Consider the following 27,407-nt stretch of genomic DNA (forward strand, 5'->3'; position numbering starts at 1 on the left):
CATGCGCCGTCCCCCCCCCCCCCTTGCAGCGCAGCTTCCAATGGGCGGGGCTTTTTTCTACGTCAGGTTGACAGCGGCCCGGAAGCGCCGATGTGGGCATGCGCACGCGGCTCGAGCGGCCACCAATTGCGAAGCTGACACGTCAGTGGAACTCGCGAGGACCGGTGCGTGACGTCCCAGTCCGCGAGAGGAAGAGGCACCCTTCGCGCGTTCCACGAGTGGGTGAGGCCCCCGGGGTTAACCCTCCGCCCGCCGGTTACACGCGTTGGGTCAGGCCCCCGGAGTTAACCCTCCGCCCGCCGGTCACCTCTCAGCTCCGCGGTGAGCGCGGGCCCCGCCATGTCTGACATCGGGGACTGGTTCCGCAGCATCCCGTTCATCACCCGGTACTGGTTCGCTGCCTCCATCGCGGTGCCGCTGTTCGGGAAGCTGGGCCTCATCAACCACGCGTACCTGGTCCTGTGGCCCGAGGCCTTTCTGCACAGATTCCAGGTCCGTCACTCACCTGCCACACAGCGGGGGCACTAACCCCTGCACTACCCACCCGAGGGGCACTAACCCCTGCACTGCCGGAGGGGGGGGGGCACTAACCCCTGCACTACCCGCCCGAGGGGCACTAACCCCTGCACTGCCGGAGGGGGGGGGGCACTAACCCCTGCACTACCCGCCCGAGGGGCACTAACCCCTGCACTGCCGGAGGGGGTGGGGGGCACTAACCCCTGCACTACCCACCCGAGGGGCACTAACCCCTGCACTGCCGGAGGGGGTGGGGGGCACTAACCCCTGCACTACCCACCCGAGGGGCACTAACCCCTGCACTGCCCGAGGGAATAAGTGTCTGTAACCGGTAATTCCTTTACTGTCAGAGGGTCTGTATCTTTTCACCCTGGGCTGTCTATCACTGCAATACTGTGACACTATTCAATGGCTGAGGGAATTAAATGTCACATGTTTTGCTGTCAGTGGAGGTCCCTTCACTGACAGGTTATATCTGATCACTCTGTGTTGTCTACCATGTCTGTGGTCGAGGGGGACACACCAGGGCAGGCCTTAGGGCAAGGCGGTTGCCTTGGGCCCCGTGTCTATGGCCCCGCACCACCTACTCCCTCCTCTCCTGTCTGCCTGGTGCCGGGATCCAAATTCAGCCCAACAGGAGAAAAAAAGAGCTGTGGAGACCCGCACCGCTGCTGACTCCAAGGTGGGGAGGGAGGTGTGTGGGTGTGTTAAGAGATAGGTGGGAGGTAAGCGTGCAGGGGGGTCTTGCCTTATGCGGAGCGGCCTTCTGCAGCATCATGTTGTTGTGGTGATGCAATGTCATGGCGAAGCTTTGCCATGACAATGCTATGCCACAGGAGGAGGGGCCCACTGCCATCATCCCATCTTGGGCCCCGCCAAAGGTAAGCCTGACCGTAGGGACACCTGTAACTGGTCATACTCTGACACATATCCTTTCGGTGCTTTATCTTGTCTGTGACCTTAAATACTTTGCTGCCAGGTGTGTTTACAACACATTGAGGAAGGATTACGTAAGAGGCACTGCGTAGAAGGTAAAAACAAGTAAAATAAAGGTAACATTATTGTATAGCCCTGCAATGCACATAGTGCTTTCGGAGTATATCGTGCACCAGGCCCTGTAAAGTGACAAACTAATTCATTTGTTGCATGTCCTTTTGGCAGCACAGATGTCACGCCTCAATTTAAACGGTCACTGTAATCCTGTGTAATAATAGCATGTTCTTGTATAGCGCTGCTTGTTTGACGCAGCGCTTTACAGAAATATTTTGCAGACACAGGTCCCTGCCCCGTGGATCTTACAATCTTTTTTTGGTGCCTGAGGAGGAGACACCGGGAATTGAACCAGGTTCCCCTGCTTCAATCTCAGTGCCAGTCAGTGGCTTTACTCACTGAGCCACTTCTGTTTGGGCCAAACAGAAGCAACGACAATGATATCTTTAATATGTAGGAGATTGTGGTATTAAAAATGAGTAAGTATTAGTTTAACATTGTTCTTTGTGGGTTTGTACTTGCTGTTCCCATTGAACAGAACTATGGCTTCAATTTGTTGTCTATTCTATCAGCCACTTGCTGTTCTCCATCATTTTTCGGCTAATAATGCCATCACACTTACTCCACATTGAGCAGAAAGGAAATAATTAGAAGGGATGTGGCATTGAGCCAATGAGTAAAGTGAAACTAATTCTTAACTGAATTGGCGATTATATATTAAAAATACATAAGTGGCTGCGGAAACCATATTATGTGAGATCTTAACCCTATGACTGCTAGAGGGGGCCAGCAATGATATTTGTTTTTTGCCTGACAGATTTGTCACAAATTATTGTGGACCTTATTCTATACAGTGCAAAGTGGCTATTTTCACCCGAAATCTCTATTGAAGTCGATTGGTTAATGCTATATAGTCCAAAGTGGCCATTCGGCACGTTTTCTTGAAGATCCCAATATTTTGTTGTATTAAGTGTGACTGCTCCTTCACAAACATTTTGACTCTTGATAACCCTATCAGAAGGCAAGAAACAAATATATGCATGTGTGTTTTTATATCTATCCGTTCCAAAAAATGTCTTTGCTTTGTCATATCATTGCTTGGCTCTGCTTTTCCTCTCCTCTTCAGCTGTACAAACCATTCTATTGCAGTTACATGCTGAAAGACCACTCAAGCGAAGAGATTGGAAACTAACGCAATACTTTACAGATATACTTTGCATATTTATTTGCATGCTCCTTAACAGAGTAAAACACTTTCCATCTTTAAATGGTATTTTCAGCTTGGGCAGGTTGCACTTAACTCCAAGCCATGTGAATTTTTTTTTAAATTTATGCTGTCCTAATCCTACCACAAATGACATTACACCCTAAAGCCTAAATTATGTTGTTGGTGGCAATAACTTTTTAATACATCAAGAATTTTCCGTATATCTAGTTTGTTGCTATGTTTTGAAGACCTCCCGTGTCTGCTTGCCAAATGTCCGCACCAGATTACAAAGTAGATCAGAACCGCTATACACCAAAATTCAATTGATTGGCGCAGGAAATAAAATAAGCCATTTATTTGAGGGCATGACACAAGAAGGTGGCTTATTTTGTTTGTACTTTTTTTGTTCTTTTTAAAATACATAAAGTGGCGCTTAAGGATCTAGATGTTAAAAAAAAATATCTAAAAATAGTGTATCTTAAACAGTGTAAAGTGTGCAAAAATTATATCCTATATCTGGTGAATATCTATTTACTGACAAATTGATCAAGAAAAGACCCTCCAATATAGAATATCTATTTACCAATAATAAACAATGTATCATACAATATATAATGTCATACAATTTATAAATTCCTACTGTATATATTCACCAACAATAAAATAAAATAAAAAAATCAGGTGTTCACATCCAACTTGATAAGTTCTAAATCAAACAAACAGATAAACGTATAGTCCTTAAAAAAAAAAAAATCCCTAAATGCTGCCTGACCTACAATACTACCCCGAGACGAAGTGTTCATAAAGTAATAATAAGGTCCAAAAGGCACAGGAATAAAAAAACACCTTCGAGAGGATCGTGGAGGCTGGTAAAAAGACCTCTGTTTGCAAGCAACCTCCATGTGAGCATATTTCGCACCTCAATGTTACATATACCTTTTGGGTATCTTCCCCTTTTTTTTTAATTTTATTTATTTCCCCCCCCCCCCCTTTAAGTACCTTTTGGACTTTATATACATTTTTGCAAGTGTAACTTTTTTTTAATAGGCGCAATGTTGTAAATCTTCTTGTACACAAGACCGCGCTCATGGTGGATGGCGAGGGTGCGCACTCCTACATCCACAGCGATCTGTGCACTTGGCTGCAGGAGATTGGGGAGGTGTGGCGGGAGCGTCAAGTTGCTAGTTCACCCTCATTGGCTGAACCAGCTCACGTGACGCTGTCACGCGACTGCAGCCTGAAAAGACAAATTTACTTCTCTCCCAAACTGCAGCAGCCACGACGCGCTACGTTGCCATCAGTACTATGCTACATTCAGTAAGGTAGCATAGAAGAGTCCCGACCGTGCACGTATGTAGTGACGCCCCCACCATGAGCGCGACCTTAGAAGACCCTGCGTTCTGTTTTAAGGTCGGTCCTTGCAGACACGCATGGGGGAGATTAACTAACCTCGTTAACGGCTATGCAAGTCAGTGGCAGTCAAACTAGGATCGTGATGCGATTCCACTAGTGCTGCCTCAAAAGTTCCTGCACAGCTGAATCCACACCCATTTTGTGCTGCTTCATTTAAAAGTTCAGTCCCACAATATGGGCTGAAGCTGGGCGAGTACCGTTTTGAAGATGAGACAAGTAGAATTACTTTTACGTGGTGGTTGAAAGGTTACCGGTTTCCTCTGTTGTCATTTACAACAACGATTTGGAAGGTGGTGACTGTTGCTACTTGTTTAATTTCAATAATAAACAATCCAGGAAAACCCACTGAAACATCATATTTACAAACTGCTAGGAAATGGTCTGTGTGAAAATGGTGGCGGGGTCAGGGCGGTGTTACGCTTCAGCTTTCTTTTGGTGACCCCATAGCCATGTCTGTAGTCTGCCGGCCATTCTTGATGCTTTAAAATAAGTGTTTTATGTATATTGTCTCTTTTTGGTGTTTAACATTTAAATGATGACTAGGAAATCTTCCTTCAAATAATTTACTGCAATTTTCTCCAGCGGAAATCTACTTCACATCAGTAAATTCGAGGCCAATTTGCACTATTGTCTTGATCTACAACTGTTTTGTGTTTAGTGTCTTTAGCAGATTTAACTAAACACGGATTTTTAATATTGAGTCCTTCTGTGTGATAGTGTGTGCAATTGTTTCTTTATTTTATTTTTTTTCTTTTGTACAGATATGGAGGCCAATAACTTCTACCTTTTACTTCCCCGTGGGACCTGGAACAGGCTTTTTGTATATGGTGAATTTATATTTCCTGTATCAGTATTCAACACGGCTTGAAACAGGTCGGTATCGATGCTCTTGTCATTTTCATTGGCGCTCTTTGTTTTTGATGCATGTGCCCCCAAGTTCCATTAGCCGTATTGGTCCTGGAGAAGTGAGGGTTGGTTGTAGAGACAGATTTTCTTCAAGTAGCGACCGTGCTCCCACATTTGGTTCTAACAGTACGTAGAACTGGTTCTCCCATCCCAGTAATGACCAGAAAGGAGGACCTATAGCACAAAAGGGACAAAAATACACAACATAGTGGAATCTGTATTGACAGGAATAGTCCCAACTACAATGAATAAACCCACAGGAGGGTAATTGGTTCAAGCGTGTAACTGGAAATCCAGCCGGTCACATGGATTAACTGCTGGGCTTCTCTCTCCTTCTTACTTGGTTGTTAGCACTCGATACAGAAAGGGAAATAGCAAAGGGCAGACATGGTATAATTCCGTTTATTAAAAAATATATGTTAATAACAAGCTACATGTTCACAGTGCATTTACAGATTTGTACATAAAAAAACTGCGGATTAGTGTACACCCGACAGGCAACAGCGACCTGGTCTTCTCTCCTTGGCATTCACCGGTACTCCAGATCCCGAACACCTCCACATCCTCTGATGTAGGATCTCGTCTCGAAAGAGATGTAGGTTGGATCAGCCCGACTCTCTTTCTGGTCGTGGCGGTCTGCTCTTTCCCACATTTGCTGTCGCTATGAATCCCGGACACTTCCGTATGATGGATGATCATGCGCAGTAGAGTGAGAGCCCACCTGACCATTTCCCAAGTCTCGTGAGCTGAGATCTCCCACCAGGTGATGCAGAAGTGTCTGGTATTCATAGCAACCATGAACATGGGAGAGAGCGGACAGCCACGACCGGAGACAGTCCAGCTGATCCAACCTACATCTCTTTCGAGACGAGATCCTACATCAGAGGACACGACGGTGTTCAGGATCCGGAGTACTGGTGAAAGCAAATCTGGAAGTGCACTGTGTATCGCTTATTATTAACGTATAGTGTTTAAATGGAATTATACCATGTCTGCCCTTTTGCTATTTCCCTTTTCGTATCGAGTGCTAACTACCAAGTAAGAAGAGAAGCCTAGCAGTTAATCCATGTGACCGGTTGGATTTCCAGTTACGCACTGAATCAAATACCCTGCTGTGAGTTTATTTATTGGAGTGGGGACTATACCAGTCAATACAGATTACATAAACTGTTCTCTTTTCTTCCCTTTTGCATTATAGGTCTTTCTTCTTTCTGGACTTTGCTTTTTCTCCCGGGGTGAGGGAGCGCACCTCAGCTGCGGGGACAGTTGAGTTGTATCACTGTATGCACTTATATAATATTTTTGTAACATTTGATGCACATTTGATTGTTTATCTTTTTTACATCCCTGTAATGAGACTGAATCAGAGTGAAACGAATACACATCCGAGCCGTATATTATACACAGCGGGAGAAGCTGCAGATATAATGGAGAAATTGTCTTTTTTAAACTGTGCTACATTTCATTACTTTAGGAGTTGAGATTAGTGTTCGTGGAATGATGTTTCAACATATTTGCCTTTCTGACAATAAACATGATTGTTTTGGGTTTGTGATTAGGGACATTTGATGGAAGACCTGCGGACTACTTGTTCATGCTGCTATTTAATTGGATTTGCATCGTTGTATCCTTTTAATATATTTTAGTCTTTCAATGTATTTGACCTGTTTTAAAAAAATACATCATTGTATATGTAAGAGCATAACGCCTATAGATAGATATACTTAGATGATACACATTTTCTTATAGAGGTGTCTATCTGACCTACTTTCTGGATAAATCAATACAATACCATAAAACAGGCAGTCGTGTGTAAAACATGGAGTTGTATTACAGCGTAAATGTTGCAGCATCACTTTGGTTATGTCTAGATAAAAGTCCAGTGTAGAACAGAAATTGAGGCATTTGTTGTGACTGCGTCATTGTCCTCTTCAGCGTGTACAGGTGGTCACACAGGAAATGCCACTGGTGTGAACATTGCACAGCCAAGTCATCGGCAGTCCAGCGACATTTTACCAAGTCTACTTTTCTTAATGTGTCACATTTAGTGTTTAATGCAGTTGTCTGAGTTAATGAATTTGGACTTGTGACCTTCTCTTTATAGGCCTATTATCTTCAAGTGCACGTTTATGAAGGATATACTGTACACTGGTTTTGACACTTGTTTGATCTATTAGCCAAGCATTCTTCCAAATGTTCAAAAAATTCATGTTTTCTTTTTAGACTTTCTGTACCCATTACTGATACAGACCTAATGCTGCTTAAAATTTCTTAAAGCAACCTACAATTGCTAATTAAGGAATATGGACTGATTTTAAAAATACTCAAACATTATTCAAATGCTCATTAAGACCAAAGTAAGTTGGGGAGGGAGAGATCTATCATGAGCAGAGGGGTTTGCAGCTGTCTGAGCAGTTAAAATATGATTAAAAATGGCAAACACTTAATTACATTGGGGAGCAAAATACAAAACACTTGTAAACAATTACAAATGAAGATATGAAACCCATCACACTTGCTCAATATAAAAAAGTTAATATCTTGATGCGCAATACTTAACTAATAATTAACATGTATTTTCGTAAATGTCCTAACACTAAACAGTTAAGATTTCTTTAATAGTGTGATGTCAGATAACTGGATTGATAATGGACATGCAGGTAAGAAATAATATTGTTTGCAGTTTTATTTTAGTTTACCCCTTAAATGCTTATTTCTGATCTGTGGAAATTACAGTATTTTTTTTTTTTTCCTTCTCTCGTCTCTAATCGCTTCTCGCTATCTCCTCTCTCTCCCCTCTCTCCTCGCGCCTCTCGCTATCTCCTCGCTTCACGCTATCTCCTCTCTCTCCTCCCGCTGTCTCCTCTCTCTATTAAACGTTGTCTTTTATTTTGCATCAAAATTAACAGTTTTACATACATTTTATGCAATTCGGTATCAGATCCTGTATAATATTAATGATGTTGTCTTTTTGGTTTCACCCCGCTTAATGGTGGTAAAGATTCACCTGCAGCAATAATCAAATGTAGATATCTACAGTACAACAAGCTCATGATTATTTCTTAGGATCATCTTACTCTGCAACTTTAGCCAAGTGTACAGATCTAAAGAGCTGCCAATCCTAACCTAAACTAAGTACTTTAATACAGTAATTGAATACATAAGCTGGTTGGTGAGCTAACACTTGGGAGGGGTTTGATTTCCTTTGGATGTTCTGTTTTCTCTGATAGTGTGTTCAGCAAGTGCCCCCTCCCTCATCGCCTTTATATTTATTGGCTGTCTGATGAGAACAGGCTGGGATAACGGTAAATAAATCCCTTTATTAACAAACTTCCCCATTGGAAGAAAAGCCATTTGTAATAAATGTCCCCCCCAAAAACCATTACAAAGGGTTGTTTTCTGGCCGGGTGTATGGAATTGCGTTTTTAAATGGTTTATAAATGTGTGTTTGCACTTATTGTATTACAATTCCATATACTTTATTGTCTATCTTGTAAAGTGCCAAGTACACTGTGGGCACTATAAATATAAAGATACACCTACAACCAGTAATTCCTAGGTCCTGTCTCTAACTTGCTTTTCTGTGCCTCTTTGCACTCCCATCCCATAGCAGCTTAGGGTTGTCAGTCCTGTCATTTAGACCAGTAAGAGCTGCCCCACGTACAGATATAGCTATTTTATTGCAATCATTAGGGCTCGTCCATGCTGCCGAAGACCGCGCGGAGGCATCTGTGCGCGATCACATTGCCTTAAGGCATTGACCGGGCGCGCGCAACAGGAGGGGGCAAGCGATGCGCAAGGAATCATTTGAAGCGTATTTCTTGGCGCAACGGGCAGGTCACGTGAGCAGTTTGCCCAATGAGGGCGAACCAGCTCCGTGACATCAGACACGCCCCACTGGCAGCGCGTCTACGATGTCCGGAAAACGTTCCTGCTTCACGCAGGTGACGTCACGGACGCGCACGCCTCCAGACGGGCGAAGGCTGTATGGACGCAGCCTTACGCATGCATCTGGTCTCATTCCCCGGGGCCGCAGAAAAGGCTCTGGGGAAAGTTAGTCTGACTACCTTTTATATTCCAAAACTTTGTTTAAAATTAAACAAATGTTAATGCACATTTCCATGGTTTTCTTCCATATTACCTGTACACTTGCAGTATATAGCTGCCATTACTGCCACATTAAAGGGCTTTTGGCACATTTCATATGATCAAAAAGTGTTTTAACGTTAAAGATCAATACTTTCTGTCTTGGACGTCTTTTAACAATCCAAATCATATGTGCAATAGAGTCGTATTAATGTGACATTTTAGTGAATCTTATCAACTAATGTGATTTTTTTTACATAATACAAACTGACAACACCCTTTAACTAGTAGTACATTTTAATTACAGGCTCATAAAAGTGTGTATTTTTGAAAATATATTCTTATTCTTGAGCTATGTTTTTATATTTCAGTTGTTGATGATTCCTCTTATCATGTCAGTCCTGTATGTCTGGTCCCAGTTGAACAGAGACATGATTGTGTCCTTCTGGTTTGGAACAAGATTTAAGGTATGGTACCGATACTTGTAGAAAGTCTTGTAGTACAATTTGTATTCCATAGAATCTTCTTTTTTTTACAGTTAAAAAGCTGCATTGCTCTTTTAAAAGACTGCAACCGCTCTTCCCCTCCTCCCCCTCTCCACCCCTCTATTTCTTCCCCCGGAAGCCGATAGCACTAAAACCCCTATATTGTTGGTATCTTGACCGTGAGCAAGTCCTGCTCTTTAAAAAAAAAAAAAAAAAAAAACATTAAATTTAGTGTTAAAAATTATTTTCTTAAATTTTAGCTTCAGAGGATATCATGGTAACTTTTAGACTGCGATAGGCTCAGGGCAGAATTCCTCCATTTTAACTTCCCCGGACACTAAATATTTTACTCTTTATTACCTTTAACGCAGCATCAGACTTAAAAATTCTATAAATACTGCGTTGGAAAGTGCAAGAATAGAACTCTGCAAAAAATAAGATGCAAACTTTATGGGAGACAGACCAAAACTGTTTTGGATGCCAAGGAATGGAAAGAGATATTTGAGGCAGCCTCGATGAGCTCCATTTGTGTGACTTAAGGAAAATCCAAAAATTGGTCAGCGCTCGCAAATTCGGTGGCAGGTATATGTGGACGATAAACAAATAAATAATAGTGTAGCCAATTCATATGAAATATATCAAGTGCAAAAGAAAGAGTTCACCCCACTCACAGATGGTAATGAAAATGTAGTCAGATCACAGATACCGTATTTTCCGGCGTATAAGACGACCCCCAACTTTTCCAGTTAAAATATAGCGTTTGGGATACACACACACACACACACACACACACACACACACACACACACACACACACACACACCACTATACATATATATATACACACACACATCACTATATATACACACACAAACATCACTATACACACACACATCATTATACACACACACACACACACCACTATACACACACATCACTATATATACACACACACACACACACACACACACACACACACACACACACGTGAAAGTACTACTGTACTGCATGCTCGGCTCCCCACGCTGCTGAACACTGGAGGAGTAAAGACAGGAAGAGGAGGGCTTGTGTCTGTGTGTAGAGGGACGCCCCGCCCCCTCTGCAAGCACAGGGAGACAGCAGCAGCACAGAGCTTCTGCCTGGCACTGCTCTGCTCTGCCCCCAGGTTTCGCCGCACAGGCTGCGCCCCCCAGTTTGCGCACCGCTGGCCTGGCGCACTGACCGGCGCCCGGCTGACGCGCGGCACGCCGAAATAAATAAACAAGGAAGCCGCGTCTGCCCGCACTTTGCACTTTGCCGGCGTATAAGACGATACCCGGCGTATAGGACGACCCCCGACTTTTGAGAAGATTTTCCAGGGTTAAAAAGTCATCTTTGTACGCCGAAAAATACGGTACTTCTCTCACCGACATGAGCTCTTTGGTCAATGCACCTCTGTAGAATCTGTTCTGTCTATCGTGTTACTCCAGTGACATTCAGTGGATGAGAGAGAGGATACAGTGATAAGGTAGTACGTCCAAATAAATATATTGCACAAACAATAGTAATAGTCACAATTCCAACTCCCATTTTAGCAATGTATCAGACATTTGAGAGGACCCACCGATCAGTAATTCAATGCCGGTTCCTGCACTGCTCCGTCTCTGCACTCATAGTCGTCAGTGACGGTCTATAAAGGGTTATCTGAGCTGCTGCATTATATAACTCATATATATATATATATATATATATATATATATATATATATATATATATATATATATGCTACAAGTATTTTCTCATAGTACAGAACTGATTTATTTAAAAAAAAAAAAAAAACACATGTAGGATAATGCTTGAACTGCTGCTTTAAGTACGGAAAAATTATTAGGAATATTACCACTAATGTTTTTTTCCTTCCTCTCCCATATATTTATTATTATTATTATATATTATTTCTACTGTTCTGTAATGTATTGTCAATTTAATTATGTTGGTGGGGGTTTTTTTTTCCAACCCACCCCTTTTTTGTTCTGTAGCCACCCCCTCCTCCCGCCCCCCGCCCTGATTATAATTGAAAAATACATTTTAAAAAAAAAAACGTTTGAACAATTCCAACTCCCATTTTAGCAATGTATCAGACATTTGAGAGGACCCACCGATCAGTAATTCAATGCCGGTTCCTGCACTGCTCCGTCTCTGCACTCATAGTCGTCAGTGACGGTCTATAAAGGGTTATCTGAGCTGCTGCATTATATAACTCATATATATATATATATATATATATATATATATATATATATATATATATATATATATATATATATATTAATGCTACAAGTATTTTCTCATAGTACAGAACTGATTTATTTAAAAAAAAAAAAAAAACACATGTAGGATAATGCTTGAACTGCTGCTTTAAGTACGGAAAAATTATTAGGAATATTACCACTAATGTTTTTTTCCTTCCTCTCCCATATATTTATTATTATATATTATTTCTACTGTTCTGTAATGTATTGTCAATTTAATTATGTTGGTGGGGGTTTTTTTTTCCAACCCACCCCTTTTTTGTTCTGTAGCCACCCCCTCCTCCCGCCCCCCGCCCTGATTATAATTGAAAAATACATTTTAAAAAAAAAAACGTTTGAACCAAAAAAACAAACATAATTTTTTTTGACAATTCTTAAGAAAATGTATTGTAGATGAAGGATTATTCCGTCTGTAACCGGAGGGATTCACATTAAATTTCTCTACAATACTGGGCTGCCTCTCTGGTAGGGAAGGGGTTAAAAGATGGGAGGAGAAAGGGTTTGTGAGGTAAGAGGCAGAGGAGTTGAGAGAGGGGGTGGGAGAGGGTAAAGAGTCCTACGGGGGAATGGGGGGTGGGGAGTCTCGGGAGGAAGGGGTTAGGAGTCCCAAGTAATACCATGGTGTTAATTTTGCATATCGATTTACTATTGAGTTTTTATTACCGCGGCATTACTATGGTAACGGTATATTGCCGAACCCTGTTCTGGACCTTCCCCTCTTTATCCCAGAGGATGTGTGACCTCTCTTTTACATATGTGGTGGTCAGGCCGTCTAGTGGTCCAGTCGTGGGGTAAAACCTGACTTTTTTCCTCTTGACCTGTGGTTTAGTCTCACCAAGATGGTCCAGGGCCTTAATAAGTTTGAAAATAAATTGATCTCTTCACGGAGATGCTCCATTGCAGCTCTGGAACAGTAGCTTGTGTTTTTAATTAAAACCTGGTTTGTTCGTCAAATTGGAAAAACTTACCTGCTTCCTAAATAATTCCTCTTCCACATTTTGATGAACTTGGCAACACTGGTTAGACGTCATTGGGGTCCCTGGGCTCAATTCAAATTCCATCCTTCAGTGTATTTGTATGCATTTTCCTATTGGCCATTCTCTATTTAGTTTCTGGGTTCATGTTGACATCCCCTCTGTACTTTATTTTTGTCTGCATGTAGGGGGGTCCCGCACGTTCTAGTGGCAGACAACTTCTAGCGACCTGTGTTCATGTAATTGAATGTACAGTCTAAATCTATTATTGATCAAAATACATCTTGCTGCCACAATAGTCATTCTGTACTGTAAATGTCTTCTGTGACTGCTTAGCTAATTGTACCGTAGCGATGGTAAAACCAAAAAAAAGAGTGTTTGTCCTTTTGTTGATTCCTGTCCAAATAACTTGTTTGTACATTAGGTACTTTAATGAGACTAGTTATTTATTTTAAATGGTTTTATCATCTTTGCTCTTTCCTCTCTCCCCTCAAGGCCTGTTATCTCCCTTGGGTCATTCTTGGGTTCAACTACATTATCGGTGGATCGTAAGTATTTGTGACCAGTTACGTAACTTTTCCATAAGAAAAATGGTATTGGTAGAATTACATTAAAATGAGGCTCCTGAAGCAGATTGCTCTTACAGAGTGCGCTCATTTAGTAACATGATCTTCTGTTATGTTAAATAAAAACCCTTTTTTTTAAATGTAATAATGACGTGGCACTTGTAATTTTCCCATGTATCTATTGGCGATAATGCAATGAGACGGATGTATTAGTGTTGTAGCTGGCATTATATGCAGTAGGAAGTTGTTGAATGAAAACCTCTTGTACAGGTATGCAGGATAAATACAGTTACTATGACTTGTAACACGTGTTCCTTTTATTTTAGAATTATTAATGAGCTGATTGGCAATCTGGTGGGCCACCTGTACTTCTTTCTGATGTTTAAGTACCCAATGGATCTTGGAGGAAGAAGCTTTTTATCCACGCCGCAGTTTCTGTAAGTAAATGCCTACATTCTGTCACTGTAGACGGCGAAAAACGGCATCTAGTGCAGCTTTGCTTACCATTCATAGCAGCAGCTGACTTCTAAATGGCGCTTCTTAGGCCGCGTCCATGCTGACCGCTCACGCGGCGCGATCCAACACATTGAGGTCTATTGGAACGTCCACAGTGAGCGTCGGCGCGGCTGTTTTTTCGCAAGACAGTTTTTTAACTTTGGCTGAAATTTTGTCCACGCGACAAGCACAAATTGCATAATGCCTTTGAGGCTGCCCCTAGTGCACGACAGAGCGTGATGGCGCGACCGCGTTTTGAAAAGACAGTGTTGTCTTTTCGAGCGTGGCCACATGACGTCAGCGTCATGTGAGTGGTTCTGCCAAATGTGTGAACCAGCTTCGTGACGCGTCCACCACGCCTCCTCATTCGCCTGCAGCTCCATTCACAAATTGCTGGGGCTGCAGGCGTGCGCGAGTCTATGCGGTCCGTCGCGTGCAAGTAGTATAATCTTAGTCTTTGTCTCGCGACGGCCAGGTCACATGAGCGCGAACCAGCTCCGTGACGTCATCGGCCACGCCTCCCTGTCGCCAGGATCTGTAGTCCACAGATCGCTTGGCTGACAGACGCGAGTGAGGCCATGCGCTCCATCGCGGCCACGCCTGCACCATGGACTCGGAAATCGAGCACGAGGAATAATGGATTGGTCACTCGCTGGGTTAAGAACAGAGTGCAGCGAGTGGCTGTGTAAATCCTGAGAGCTCCATCTCTGGCTAAAACTATAGATGCAGCCAACTGTACTTCTCACCCTGGGACATTGCAGCAGGTCACGCACCAGCAGATGAAGCAGAGTGCACCGGTTCAGGTCCAACATTTGTGGAGTCCTTCTCTCCATATAATTGTTTAGTATTGAACCCTAATACAAGGTTTTCATGAACCAAAAATAGGAAAAGTCAACATATCAAATTTAGGTTGATTCCGTTACAAAGTAAGACCATTCACAATACAAATTCTTGTGCGTTTGACGTGTGGATTATAGGTTTGTTGTGATACGTTTTTAGGGGACGAACATTGGGGTGTGTCATATAAAATTAACGCGTACAGAGCTTTGAAAAGCTCGAAGGTTTCCTCTTCACATTACAGTGCATACAGGTTTTTTGATCAAGTAACAGACTATGAAGGACCCTAATATTGATCTAAAATATATTATAAGCTACCACCCCCTTTGCATTGTTACTTCTCTTGCAGAAAAGTACTATTTTGTACATTTAAGTCAAACTGGCAAATATCGTGCTTTAGATTTGTTTTTTGTCATTTATTTGACAAAGGGTTGTGAAAGGAATATCGGGCAAATGTGGATGAAATGCCATTAATTGGCTTTACTGCCACTGGTTTTCTTAAAAAACTAAGACGAAAGGTCACAATGACATTACATATTAATATATCTTAAACATTGCGGAATGCCAGTGAACAAGATCCTATACAGTTCCATGAAAACTAACATATTTCATTCAATCATAATTCTTAAACCAAGTTATTACTCCACACAAATATCCCTATACTTCAAACATAGTCATAGATTTATGAATGGAAATTTCCACCCCAGGCACACTAAACATTATATGATTTTATAGCCAGGCCATAAAATACAGTACAATTTCTGCTCTAAAATGAGACAGACCAACATATAAATATTATTAGCAAGAGTTTCATAGCCCATGTTACAAGCCCAGGATTATAGATCATAAAATATTCCACAATACCCAGAGAGAGAGAGAAAAACTGCTGTGATTCAAACAAAATGTAAACCGCATCGCTCTAGGAGTATTGTGGAAGTACTTTGCTGTCTTACAAAAGATCAACAACATATCCTCCATAACGATGAAAGATTGAAAGAAGTGTTCCAAGACTTCCCACTGCTCTTCTACAGAGAACCACCAAATCTGAAATAACTGACTGATAGAAACACCCTGCCACAAGACAGAAAACAGGAGACATTCTCCGGCCTACACAAAAGATCTTAAGCCTACAGACCTGTCCAACCCGCAGACAGAATGTTCATATCCACAGTATGGAGAACAACATTCAGGGTTCATGTAATTGAGGCTCATCAAACGGTATCTACTTAATAAAAAGCACTAAATAGTTCAGTGGCACTTTTTATATAGGTGAAACAGGACGCACGTTTAGAAATAGAATAGAATGAACATGTATCGCCTCACCATACACAAGCAAAAAGTAGACCTACCTGGTGGGAATCACTTCTGCAGCCCAAGGCACAGCATTATTTATTTCTTACTTTTTTCTAACGTGCTACTCGCCAAGAAAACTAGGTACTAGAGGGCGTGTGTAAACTTAGGGAGGACACCCATCCCAGACCTACTTTCCATGGGTATAAAAAATGAAGAGATGTGCAGATCAATTTTATATTAAAAAGACATAAGCATTGAGCTACAAGCAACTCACATGCTCTCAGTAAGGTAAAAGCAGTTTGACCACTCTGGCTCCTGTAGTCGCGGCGCTCCATTGCCTCGGGCAGGAAGATGTTATCCGGCTTCTCTGTTTCTTTGGCTCCATGATGCTTCTGGGTTGTACACACCGGCTCCGTCCGACGGCAGGGGCACAGAGAGCCCGGCAGTAGCAGGGGACTCACAATGAACGGAGTATTCCCCACAGCAGGCAGGTAAATGACCACCCTACGCGTTTCACTCGATCCGGCTGTGAGCTTCCTCCTGTCTGTGACCCTGCCGTCGGACGCAGCCTGTGTGTACAACCCGGAAACGCCGTGGAGCCAGAGAGACGGAGAGAAGCCGGTTAACATCTTCCTGCCCGAGGGAATGAATGGAGCGCCGCCACTACAGGACCCAGAGTGGTCAAATTGCTTTTACCTTACTGGGAGCATGTGAGTTGCTTGTAGCTCACTGCTTATGTATTTTTAATATAAATTGATCTGCACCATGCACATCTCTCTTCTCTCTTTTATGTCCATGGAAAGTCCAGCCTAAATCGAACACCATCTCCCACCATTTATCAGATTTATCTGAGACACGTTTGATTTGACCTACCCCATGTGAGTCGGCATTTGGAAGTTGGATTTATTTAATATCTTTGCTTCCTGTACGCCTGCACTATTGTACGCTTTGTTCCTTTTTTTTCATATACCACTGAGTACCTTGCGCTGGATTCTTCTTTAATACGCACTTAAACCAGACACTTCTATTGTAACTCAATTATTCTAAATGTTTATTAATAAAGCACCAACATATTGCGCAGCGGGGTACAGCGTGTATTACATAAACAGAATGACATACAAGTAAAGACAAACGAGCAAACGAATAGAGAAGGTAATGAGGGCGCTGCTCATGAGAGCTTATAAAGACTTGCATGAAGAAGGGACTTTAGTGGCCCTGAGAACTTGCAATTCTCTTGTAAATATCAGTTAACCATTAAAAGGTATCATCGTACCCTACATGTTGTTTTTGAGGGTGCACATTCTTTTTCTTTGCTAGCACGGTTGCACCGTCTACACGATGACCATTGTTTGCTGCCTGTCAGTCTCCTGTTCCCCATTTAGAATCCTAGATTTGCTTTCATGGCAGCCTAGCAGTTGTGCAGAAGTACTTTCTAGTTATCATGAAGACCCACTCGCATGAATGTATTTACATAGGAGAAAACGACTTCAGGCTTTCACAATGAACTATGTGAGCAGGAAGAATAAAAGGATTGGGAAAAAATAAGAGACTAGATAAATTATTGAGATTGATTCTGAAAAAAAGTGGTTGCCCTAATTCACAGAGGCAATAACTGTTTAACCAGCAAATCTTACCAAGACTTATCTCCATAGCATCTCGCCACACTAAACTCTTAAGATGGGTGAGTTTCATTGTTTAATTATGACGTAGCATTAATGTAAAGAACACAATGAATTTGGCATTGTCGAGTATAGGATAAATGTCTATTCACTAGAATAGACAATAAGGAATCTTCGGTTTATTAATGTATAGTTTTCCTGGTTTTTAATTTTGTGCAAAATCAGTGTTTTTATTCTGGTGTTTGATTTTATTATTATTATTATTAAGTGTTGCCAATGGGGAAAAAAATCTGACATATTTGAATTGGGATCTGGAAGAAAACCGCACTAGTGCTCCCATGGGTTATGATTTCAACCTGCTCTCCTTGCGTCTACTGTGCTGGAGCTCTCCAAAGCTCCTTCAGACACCTCACATCGCAGATCTCCAAAGACAGAAGAAAAAAAGTGCACCGGAGATCCGTAAACGGTATGCATTAGTATATACACACTTGCAATAAGGATGATTGCAAGAGGTGTGGAGTCCCTGAGAGTCAATAGTTGGTGTTCTAACAATTGACTCTCGGGGACTCCCCCTCCTTGACGATCGTCTTTATACCTACTTATGCAATCCTAATTGTAAGTGTGCATATACTTTTTTTTTTTTTTTAAATACTGTTAATACATACCGTTTACTGATCTCCGATGCGCTCTGTGTTATTTATTTTCCATATACCCCTTTTTTCCCTTGTCTCCTACCTGTAGCTGGGCTGCAACAAGAGGTGATGCTCAATAGGAAAAGGTGCTTCATTTCTGGGTTTTATCAGTTATAACTGGAAGTGCAAGATGATCTGTAGGTGGTGTTTTTTGGGTAAAACTTAAAGGAGCAAGCTATTTATTTATTAATAAAAGTTTGTAGCAGGGGGTCTACGGAACTGAACCTCATTCATTTCCACTCTGCGTACCCCTTGCTTCTGGGAAATACTTCCCTCCGAAGGGGATGCCGGTATCTCCTGCAGTTTTCTGCTTCCTTGTCACATGTGCCAATAGGAAGCTGAACTTGATGTCACTGCTACCTATTGGCCCACAGGGCCTGAGAACTTTGAAAAGCAGCCATATTGTGAACTCTGGAGCGGCTACTGGCACCCACAACAGGGGTAAGTATCTCCTGAAGCAGGGGGTCCCCGGAGCTGAAATTAATGGGGTTCAGCTCTTGAGACCACTAGCATCAATTCTGTATGAAAAAATACTGTTTGTATTGCCGCTTTAAAACCAGAATCCCTGTTTATCTGAATATTTGTCATGTGTCAGTAATCCTCCAACATGAATTGCTCCTTTTAGGGGAAGTTCCATGTTTGTCAGCCTGACATGCTCACAATTCACCAAATTTGCTAACTTGCACAAAGCTTTCTGTATATACTAGAATATAAATAGTCCAAAATAGGTGCACTCCCAATACCAGGTAACAAATTGTCACGGGTGCACAGCAACAATGGTCCCCCTGGATGCGGAGCCACAGGTAGATCAAAAATAGAAAAAGAGGCACTCCACTGGTTTCCCAAAGATTATACAATTTTCTGCATTAGCATCAACGTTTAAATAACGTAATGTTAAGTCACTACGTTAACCTTAATGGACTCTGGGGGATGCTATGATAACGCCTCATTCATTAGCGTTAATGTTCCTTTGCTGCAGAAAAGCTGATTTGACGTTCTGTTAATGTCCTTTGAGGATACAGCATTACTATTAAAGGGACGTTAATTTAGGTTAACGTCACATTACGTGGCTTAAGTGAGATTAGAGCATCTGGCTCCAAGTGTAATTCACTCTGTTCACCAAAGATCCGGTTTTACTTGCACCTTCTTTACAATGGTTCCTCTCTTTCAGTTATCGCTGGCTCCCTAGCAGAAGAGGAGGTGTATCAGGATTTGGTGTTCCGCCACCAAGTGCAAGACGAGCGGCAGAAGAGCAAGTTGTACCCGGTCGAAGGCACAACTGGGGACAAGGTTTCAGGCTGGGAGAACAGTGAAACACACTCACTGTGAAACAATTGTTGCGCGTGTGCCAGAACATTATCATTTTCTTTGTAACTTAGAACTTTTGGACTTGACCCATAAGAAACATTTTCTTATGCAAGAGGCAGAAAGTACAATTTGGGAATGGATACATCTTACACCTAAAGTAGCAAGTCGTTTTTTCAACAACTGTTGAGATGGAGAGGGAGTACGTTCAGTATGTCTTAAGTTACATCATGGTTGCATCTCTTCACATCTGATGCTGCTGCAACCACTGCTTGGACAGATGCAAATCCTCTAGATTTAAGGGTGCTCTTTTTATCTTTCCCACTTTAAATATTGTGCGTCGGGGACACTGGCTTTTAGTTTTGTTTGATGAAAGTGATTTGTATAATTGGAAAATATAAGCGCGAGAACACCTAAATTATGTCTGATCTATAGGGCGTCTTTATTATGCTCTAATAAGTCAAATAAAGTTTTTTGTTTTTTTTAGTTACACAAGTCCTCAAGTCGTACTTCAAGAAGACAATTTGGAAGATCTTGTCGTCCATGCATAAACCACATTATCTACTTTAGGCAACAGTTCCCAAAGAAATAGCAAGTGTGCATATTTCAAGTATATTTTAACATATTTAAATAATAGAAAAGCTGTTTCTTGACAGTCTGTTCAGCTTCTAAATTAGCAGAACTTAATAGTCCTCAAAGTTAACTTGCAAATGCAAAATACAGGCATACCCCCACATTAACGTACGCAATGGGACCGGAGCAAGTATGTAAAGTGAAAATGTACTTAAAGTGAAACACCACCTTTTTTCCACTTTTGATGCATGTACTGTACTGCAATCATTATATACGTGCATAACTATTGTAAATAACGCATTTTTAACAAGCTCTATAGTCTCACAACTTGTGCACAGCTTCGGTTCAGGTAGGGAGTCGGTATTGCTGTTCAGGACGTGCGGACAGGCGCATGCGTGAGCTGCCGTTTGCCTATTGGGCGATATGTCCTTACTCGCGAGTGTACTTAAAGTGAGTGTCCTTAAACCGGGGTATGCCTGTAATCCGTAAATTAAAGCAACAGAGCTGCAAGACTGTCATAGATTTTCTTTAGCTTATTCCTTTTTAAAACTGCTGGTACTAATCATTTCATATTTTTGGAAAATTTGTGACACTTTGCCATTTCTCATACTGAGAAACGTTGTCCCAATGATTGCTTAAAAAAGCTTCAAATTATATGTTCACAGACTTCAGATGCACCGGAAATAACACAAGAGCTTCAGGGATTATCGTAGAAACCACAAAACCAAACACAAATTGCTTCCATCTTTAGGAATATTTGAAACCCGGGAAGAATTATGTAACACATTGGCATCTTAATTTAAATGTGCCTTGAAATGCATGTTTTGCATTGCTGTTTAAAGACATTGTCCAGTAGGGTGCAAAGAAATTTACGGTGTTTGAGAACTTGAGTACAACAAGTATCCGTCTGTAGCATCTTTGATAACTCTTTACATGAACCAACGATACCTGCCAAGCTTTTATTTGGAGTGTTGGCATTATAGTAACTGTTTCAGCAATTCTGATTCTGCTTTGCTCCAGTGCAAAGGACAACACTGTTGCTGTATTTATGGCAACATTGGTGCAAAAGTAGCACAAGATTATCAGAGTATATATATTTTGCTCCTGCATTTAAATGTAAAGCCAGGAAACTAATACATTCTCATACATTATGCAAGCTTGTGTTATTCCATAGCCACTGAACCTCCCCAAAAAAGACAATTGTTGCAAGACAAAGAAATCAGATGTAGATCTTTAAAGCTGCAGTTCAAGCAATATCCTACATGTGTGCTTTTTTAATAAATCAGTTCTGTACTATGAGAAAATAATTGTAGCATTTAAAAATAAAAAAAAATGTAAGATATTTTTAATGTATTCTAATGTACCAAGCATTTTTGTTTCTATAGCAACCATTTACAAAGTCACATACCCTTCCTGTTCTTGGGCTATGGCACACCCCTTTTGCTCTCTCTAGCAGTGTACCAATTGTATCTAGTGCCTGCCTGGTCACATGATCGTCAACAGAACTTTGCATCTTGGGTAGTCTTCTGCAGCCCTAACAGTGATTTATAAAGAACCCCCGAGCTGAATCTTCAGCGATCGATTTACAGGAGAACGGATCGATTGGCAACTTGGCTAATCACTTGTCAGTGTGCAGATTGTATTGATGCGCATATTGAATGGAAATTTCTTTTTTGCAGCTTGAACTGTAGCTTTAACGCCTATCTGGGGCAATTCACAATTCACATGCAGTAAGCTTAGTCCCGACGAAGTTTCCGTTAAGTGGAACCACTCGGTCATGTGACTTATAAAAAAAACAACAATGTCGTTTCTAAGGCCTTGCCCCCGCTGTGGCGGACCTGCACGGACGAGAGCCCTCCCCTCAATGGCGCTGGGCCCGCTGCGAGGGGGGGCCGCAGCGCTCGGGCGAGAGTTGCTCCTGCTAACAATAGAATTGAGAGCAGGACTCGCGACGAGCGATAAGGCACGCCCCCCGGCGGTTCAGCCAATGAGGGCAAACCTGCTGGGTGACATCATGGCCGCGCCCCGTCACTCCCACGCCCCCCCCCACCCCCCCCCCGGTCTCTTCCTGCAGTGAGCTGCAGACCGGGGTATCGGCTGCACGCGCCGCCAATGTCGCGGGCGCACGTTGCAGCGGAGTCACCGGGGCCTTAGCCTAAGGCGCCAAACACCGCCCTCCCCACAATGGCACTTTTTTTTTTTTTTTTAAATGGATGCCTGGAATGGGACATGTTCATTTAAGCTCCAGGGACCTGCTGGTTTCTGAGATGCTGCTGTCTGCACTTCCTTGTATTTCAATCTCCTGCACCACAGGGGCCATTTGGAAGCATCCATGACTTCCAAATTGGAATGCGTCACTCACGATGTTTAAAATCCGATTGTTTCCTTTGGGAGGTACATACCAGCCCTACCTTCATTGGTAAGGGTCCCAGAGCAGAAAAATAGTATGTTTTAACTCTGGGGACTCCTTGCTCCTGATCCATTAAAATCTATCTCAAAACAATAACATTACATACTGATTTCATTAGGGCTCTTACCGTACCGAGGAAAGGATGGAGTAGCAGAATGTGGGTTATTTAAGTCTTCCGGACCCAAAACTGGTGAAAAATACAATTGCACCAGTTTTATCGAAGGGAAAAAAAACATAATTTGTTAAACAGCTTTATAACTTTTTTTTATCATAAAGCCACGCCAGCCACTTTTAAGAGCCCTCAATATATTGGTTCCACATACAGTATAGAAATATTAGATAAGGCTGAAATGGGAAGTGTTTTTTTTTTGTTTTGTTTTTTTTTTACAACATTTTGACGTTGCCTGGCTTACTGTGCCTGTAAAAATAACTGGACAAAACCTTGCATTTTATAAATGAATTGGTTTAAATATTAATGCAATGTTTTTCAAATCTTTATCCTTCAGTGCCAAAATGTGGTAGGCTCAGTTCAGTGGTATGAACCTTAACCTTTTACTTGCTGCAGCAAGCAGAAAGGTGGACTCTGTACTTCATGTCACTGCTATAGCTCTGCCCCGGAGTCATCAAAGTGCAATCCTCTGTCTAGCGTCCCAGTTGGCGATACCTGCCTTTAAAGTCCGACACAGATCGCGCTTTGACTCCAGGCCTCAGAGGTGTATTGTAGGAGTCAGCTGCCTGACCATTACAAAATGGCAGGCTGTTCTGGAAATGGAGCAAAAGATAGAAGGCACACACTTCTGTGGCATCATGGATGTCACTGCAACGTTATGGGCCTTTGGTTTTTTGTTTATCACAATTTTTTTTTTTTAAACAGACCATTGCAATTAACTGGATATGTGGTTAAATGTGAGGTCCTCTACACTTAACCTAACAGTACATAAATACCCCGACTGTGCCATGAACCATTTAAAATATTCTTATGTATTTGCCTCCAAATGTTCTTTTGTACAAAGAATTCCCTTTTTTTTTTTTTTTTTGTAATCAATTTTTGTTTGTAATGTTTTAAATTAAAGTTTCAAACAAAAGTGACTTTCCAATTTTTTTTTCTCATCAATTTGTGACATTTGTAACTAAATTTTGGAAGCCATAACAGGTGATGCGTTAGATTTATACTGCCAATTTCTTTCCCCAGGACCCGGCACAGATACTGGTAACTTAACCATTTATATATTTCAGGAACTTTGTGATTCCCCAGAACTGAAAATAATGTGGTTTAGCTCCAGAGCCCACCTTGTTCCTGTGGTATAAAAAGAAAATGGGGGTGAAGGGAAAGGTTAAAAAAAAAAAAGTATGGGGATCTGATGCTTAAAGTTGGTGGAAAAAGTCAGGTATGTGAGGCTACCCCCTTAGAGGAGCGATTCATGCGGAGCTAAACCCTATTAATTGCATCTCTGGGTAACCCCCTGCTTCCCAAGATACCGACCTCTAAGGCCTCGGCCAGGCTTACCGCTGGCGTGCTGAGGCGCAGGGAAAGCGGGTGCTTTCCCTGGCCTTGCGGTTGCTTGCCTTGCGCGTCGTCAGGGGGCGGGCCAGTGGCGTCACGGAGCTGGTTCGCCCTCATTGGGCAAACCACTCACGTGACCGGACTGTCGCGCCGGCAAGCGGGGGAATTTTAAAATCTGCTAAAACCTACGCTTCGGCGCGCTTGCGGAAGCGTAGGTGAGCCCCTACTAAAGCCGCTCTAATTGCGGCTGTAGCGGCTCAGTGCTGAGCGGGAGCGCGCGACAGCACGCTTCAGCAAGCAAGCAGATAACATGGCTGAGGCCTAAAGGGGGAGCTGGTATCGCTGCAAAATTGAAAGCCCCCGTAACACGCGGGCCAATTGGAAGCTGAACCTGATGTCACGTCTTCCTATTGGCCCGCATGGCTTGGCGGCATTCAAACTCCATTATGTAAACGCTGCTAGCGGAGCAGCTACCAGTACCCCCCTACGGAGGTAAGTATCGCCGAAAGCAGGGGGTCCCTGTAGCTGAAATTAATGGGGTCTGGCTCCGGTGACACCCTACTTTAAACCTATGTTAAAAAAAACAGAAAACATTCGCTAACTTGGAGCAAACATCACTAAACATATCTTGATCTGCGAAGCAACTGAGGCCAGATCCACAAAGCTCTGTTTTTGACTTGACACCCTGTATTAGGCTTAGCTCTGCGTTTTTGAGTTTAAGTGCTGTTTACAGCAATAATTGAGTCCTTGCGTTGGTATGTTACAGCTAATGATGTGCAAAATAGAGATGTTCCCTTCATCAACGCCCTTCATTACACCTACCTGTCAATAATACATCTGTATTATGTTGTTTATGTGTTCTGTAGTCTTGTTCCAGCACTTCAGGAACCAGGGGTTAATTTTAGTTTCAGATGTACTGCTGCAAAGTGGTTTGTGATCTTCCCAAGTAAGGCTCTCCATGTAACTGTTTCAGTTGCCCTTCCCCCCCACCAATCAGCCTGGGGTTATATTGCAAACTCCTAGCCAGAAGAGATATGATCTCTGTGTGAGCTGTGAGTGTTCCAGTTGTGGAAGAGATTCTTAGGCCTCGATTATACGAAGAGCTGCAGGGCGGCAGCGCTGTTCTGTGACGTCGCCCTACGCTGCCGCCGAGCAGCATCTTAATTATAACGGGGAAACAGGAGAGAAGAGTAGCAGAGGAAGCGTGACAGTGAGCGGTTCACTCTCATTGGCTGCACCACTCACGTGACGCAACCGTCACCTGCCCAAAACAAAATGCTGTCTCCTCTCCAGTCTGCCGCCCTGCAGCTCCAGACAGCATGCACGTCGCTGATGGTATGGTCAGCTACATAGGATTTCAGCAGTTTGTTTTTGCGCTGCCGGTGTTTTTTGGTATAATCACGGCCTTAAGCAGAAGCAGCTTGGCAAGGAGCTGTGCAATGGGGGAGACGCTGCAGAGGGCTTTGCAGGGAAGGGAGCACAGGGTAAATCTTTTGAGAGATCCCTGCATCTAGATATATAGGGTAACCCAGTTTCCCAGTTGTGTGTGTTTATTTATTGTACATAGTTGTGGATACTCCTTTTTCCAATAAATTAATTTTATAAACTCTGTGTTTCTGTCTGGCGAATTGATCCCTGGTGTGTTAGTCCTGGTCACCCATGACAATAACACTTTTTTTTGCTGATTTTGTGAACATGATGTGAGCCCTGATATTAACAAAGCTTTGTGGATCGGGCCCCGAGTGTGCTTCTAGAACTGCACATTTAAGACTTGCCCCTTTGCTGTGTAATTAAAGTACAATTTATCTTCATGTAAGCATAATGTCTAAAAGGTTGAATTTAGCCCATTGTAGACCAACATAGCTGTGACAGATCCAGTACTTTGTGTTTATGGATATATAAAGCCATTTCTGGAAGGCTCAATCAAGACAGTTTTACGTGAGCTAGCAATATTCTGAAAAGCGCATAGGGAGCTGCTCTGAAAAGGCAGTCTGCAAATGTATTTAAAATGAAAGGTTTTTTTTGTGGTTATTTTAGGAAGCTTTGTAGCATCTACGACCTTTCTCCGCTGTTTAGCCACCAGCCGTTTCTCCCCCAAGGTAATGTATCCTATAACCCCCTTTCCCATAAAACCTGTAATGTTAACACCTAATGCTAACACTAATTAGTTGCCGTTGGGGTGAAACGGCAAGTGGCTGACTGTCCTGAGCGACTGAACGGCAGCAGCAAAGTATCAGCAGCGAAAGATCCAATTCTGAGCCTTTTATGCCGTTTTGTTATTTTCTTAATCTACCATACGTGCAATTTTCTGCAAACCGGGACATTTGATCGCTTTAAGGACATGTATTTACACAAAGCATCAGAGTATCATAAAAGAGAGCCTAATGAGTTTCATTTGTCTCAAACGCTGCCTTTGACATAAGTAATGAAAAGCACAAAATGCTGTAAATCAAGGATCAAAGATTCTCATTGGCTACAAACGAGCAAGAGCTGGCAATGCGCCTAATTGAGCAACTTGACATGATTTGTGTTGTGACATGAACTATGTTTTCTGACTTGTTCTATTGTCAAATTGCTGCGTCAAGTGCTAGTAATTGTTCAACAGAATATAATTAAAATTGCCAGACTCTTTGTATGAAACGTGCATCATCTAGAACCTATATTTCCAGATGGCCTGCAATGCACTGAAAGGGTTACAACCAGTTTTGTTTATCCTTTCACTATCAGTGCTGTGTGGACCCCTCTGGCTATAACGGGGTTAAGTAGCAGTTCTTGATTGGACCCTTCCTCTGGAACACGTAGTTTTGTACACGTGTGTGCCGTAGTGTAACCCTGAAAAGATCGCTCTTGTTGAATGATACTGGAAAGCATCATTGGAGAGCTCTTAGGATGGCCTCTCTCTAGAGATGCACAGGAAAAAGGCATTCATTGCCTGTTAAGTGATTGATTTTGTGGCCGACGTCCTTTCCAGCGCTGTTGGCATGCCCATGACGGACCAGGTATCGGCTAATTTTCTAGGAGGTGAAGCTGCTGATTACCGACAGAGGCCTCTCCATTTCTGTTTACCGGCACTGTAAAGGTTAAATTTCAATGGTATGACCTTACTTATGATGAACAATGTGAGAGATCCCAATGAGTGGGTCAAATGTGGACCACTAGTGCTTGCCAATGAAAAATGTATCCTGTTCCGATTTTTTTAAACTGCGGACCGAGCAATATCCTACATGTGTTTTCTTTACTAAGTC

The 27,407-nt window shown here is 42.4% G+C and overlaps 1 protein-coding gene across 1 annotated transcript; it reads left to right on the forward strand.

Moving 5' to 3' along the window:
* Positions 1 to 103: 103 nt before the first annotated feature.
* Positions 104 to 21,590, forward strand: DERL1 (derlin 1). Its single transcript, XM_075582261.1, has 8 exons — positions 104 to 492; positions 4,888 to 4,999; positions 6,592 to 6,656; positions 7,666 to 7,692; positions 9,490 to 9,585; positions 13,364 to 13,416; positions 13,761 to 13,871; positions 19,542 to 21,590. The coding sequence occupies exons 1-8, from the start codon at positions 340 to 342 to the stop codon at positions 19,681 to 19,683; spliced, it is 759 nt and encodes a 252-aa protein (XP_075438376.1). The 5' UTR covers positions 104 to 339; the 3' UTR covers positions 19,684 to 21,590.
* The last annotated feature ends 5,817 nt before the right edge of the window (positions 21,591 to 27,407 follow it).

The sequence above is a fragment of the Ascaphus truei genome, chromosome 2 (assembly GCF_040206685.1).
Source record: "Ascaphus truei isolate aAscTru1 chromosome 2, aAscTru1.hap1, whole genome shotgun sequence".
NCBI lineage: Eukaryota > Metazoa > Chordata > Amphibia > Anura > Ascaphidae > Ascaphus > Ascaphus truei.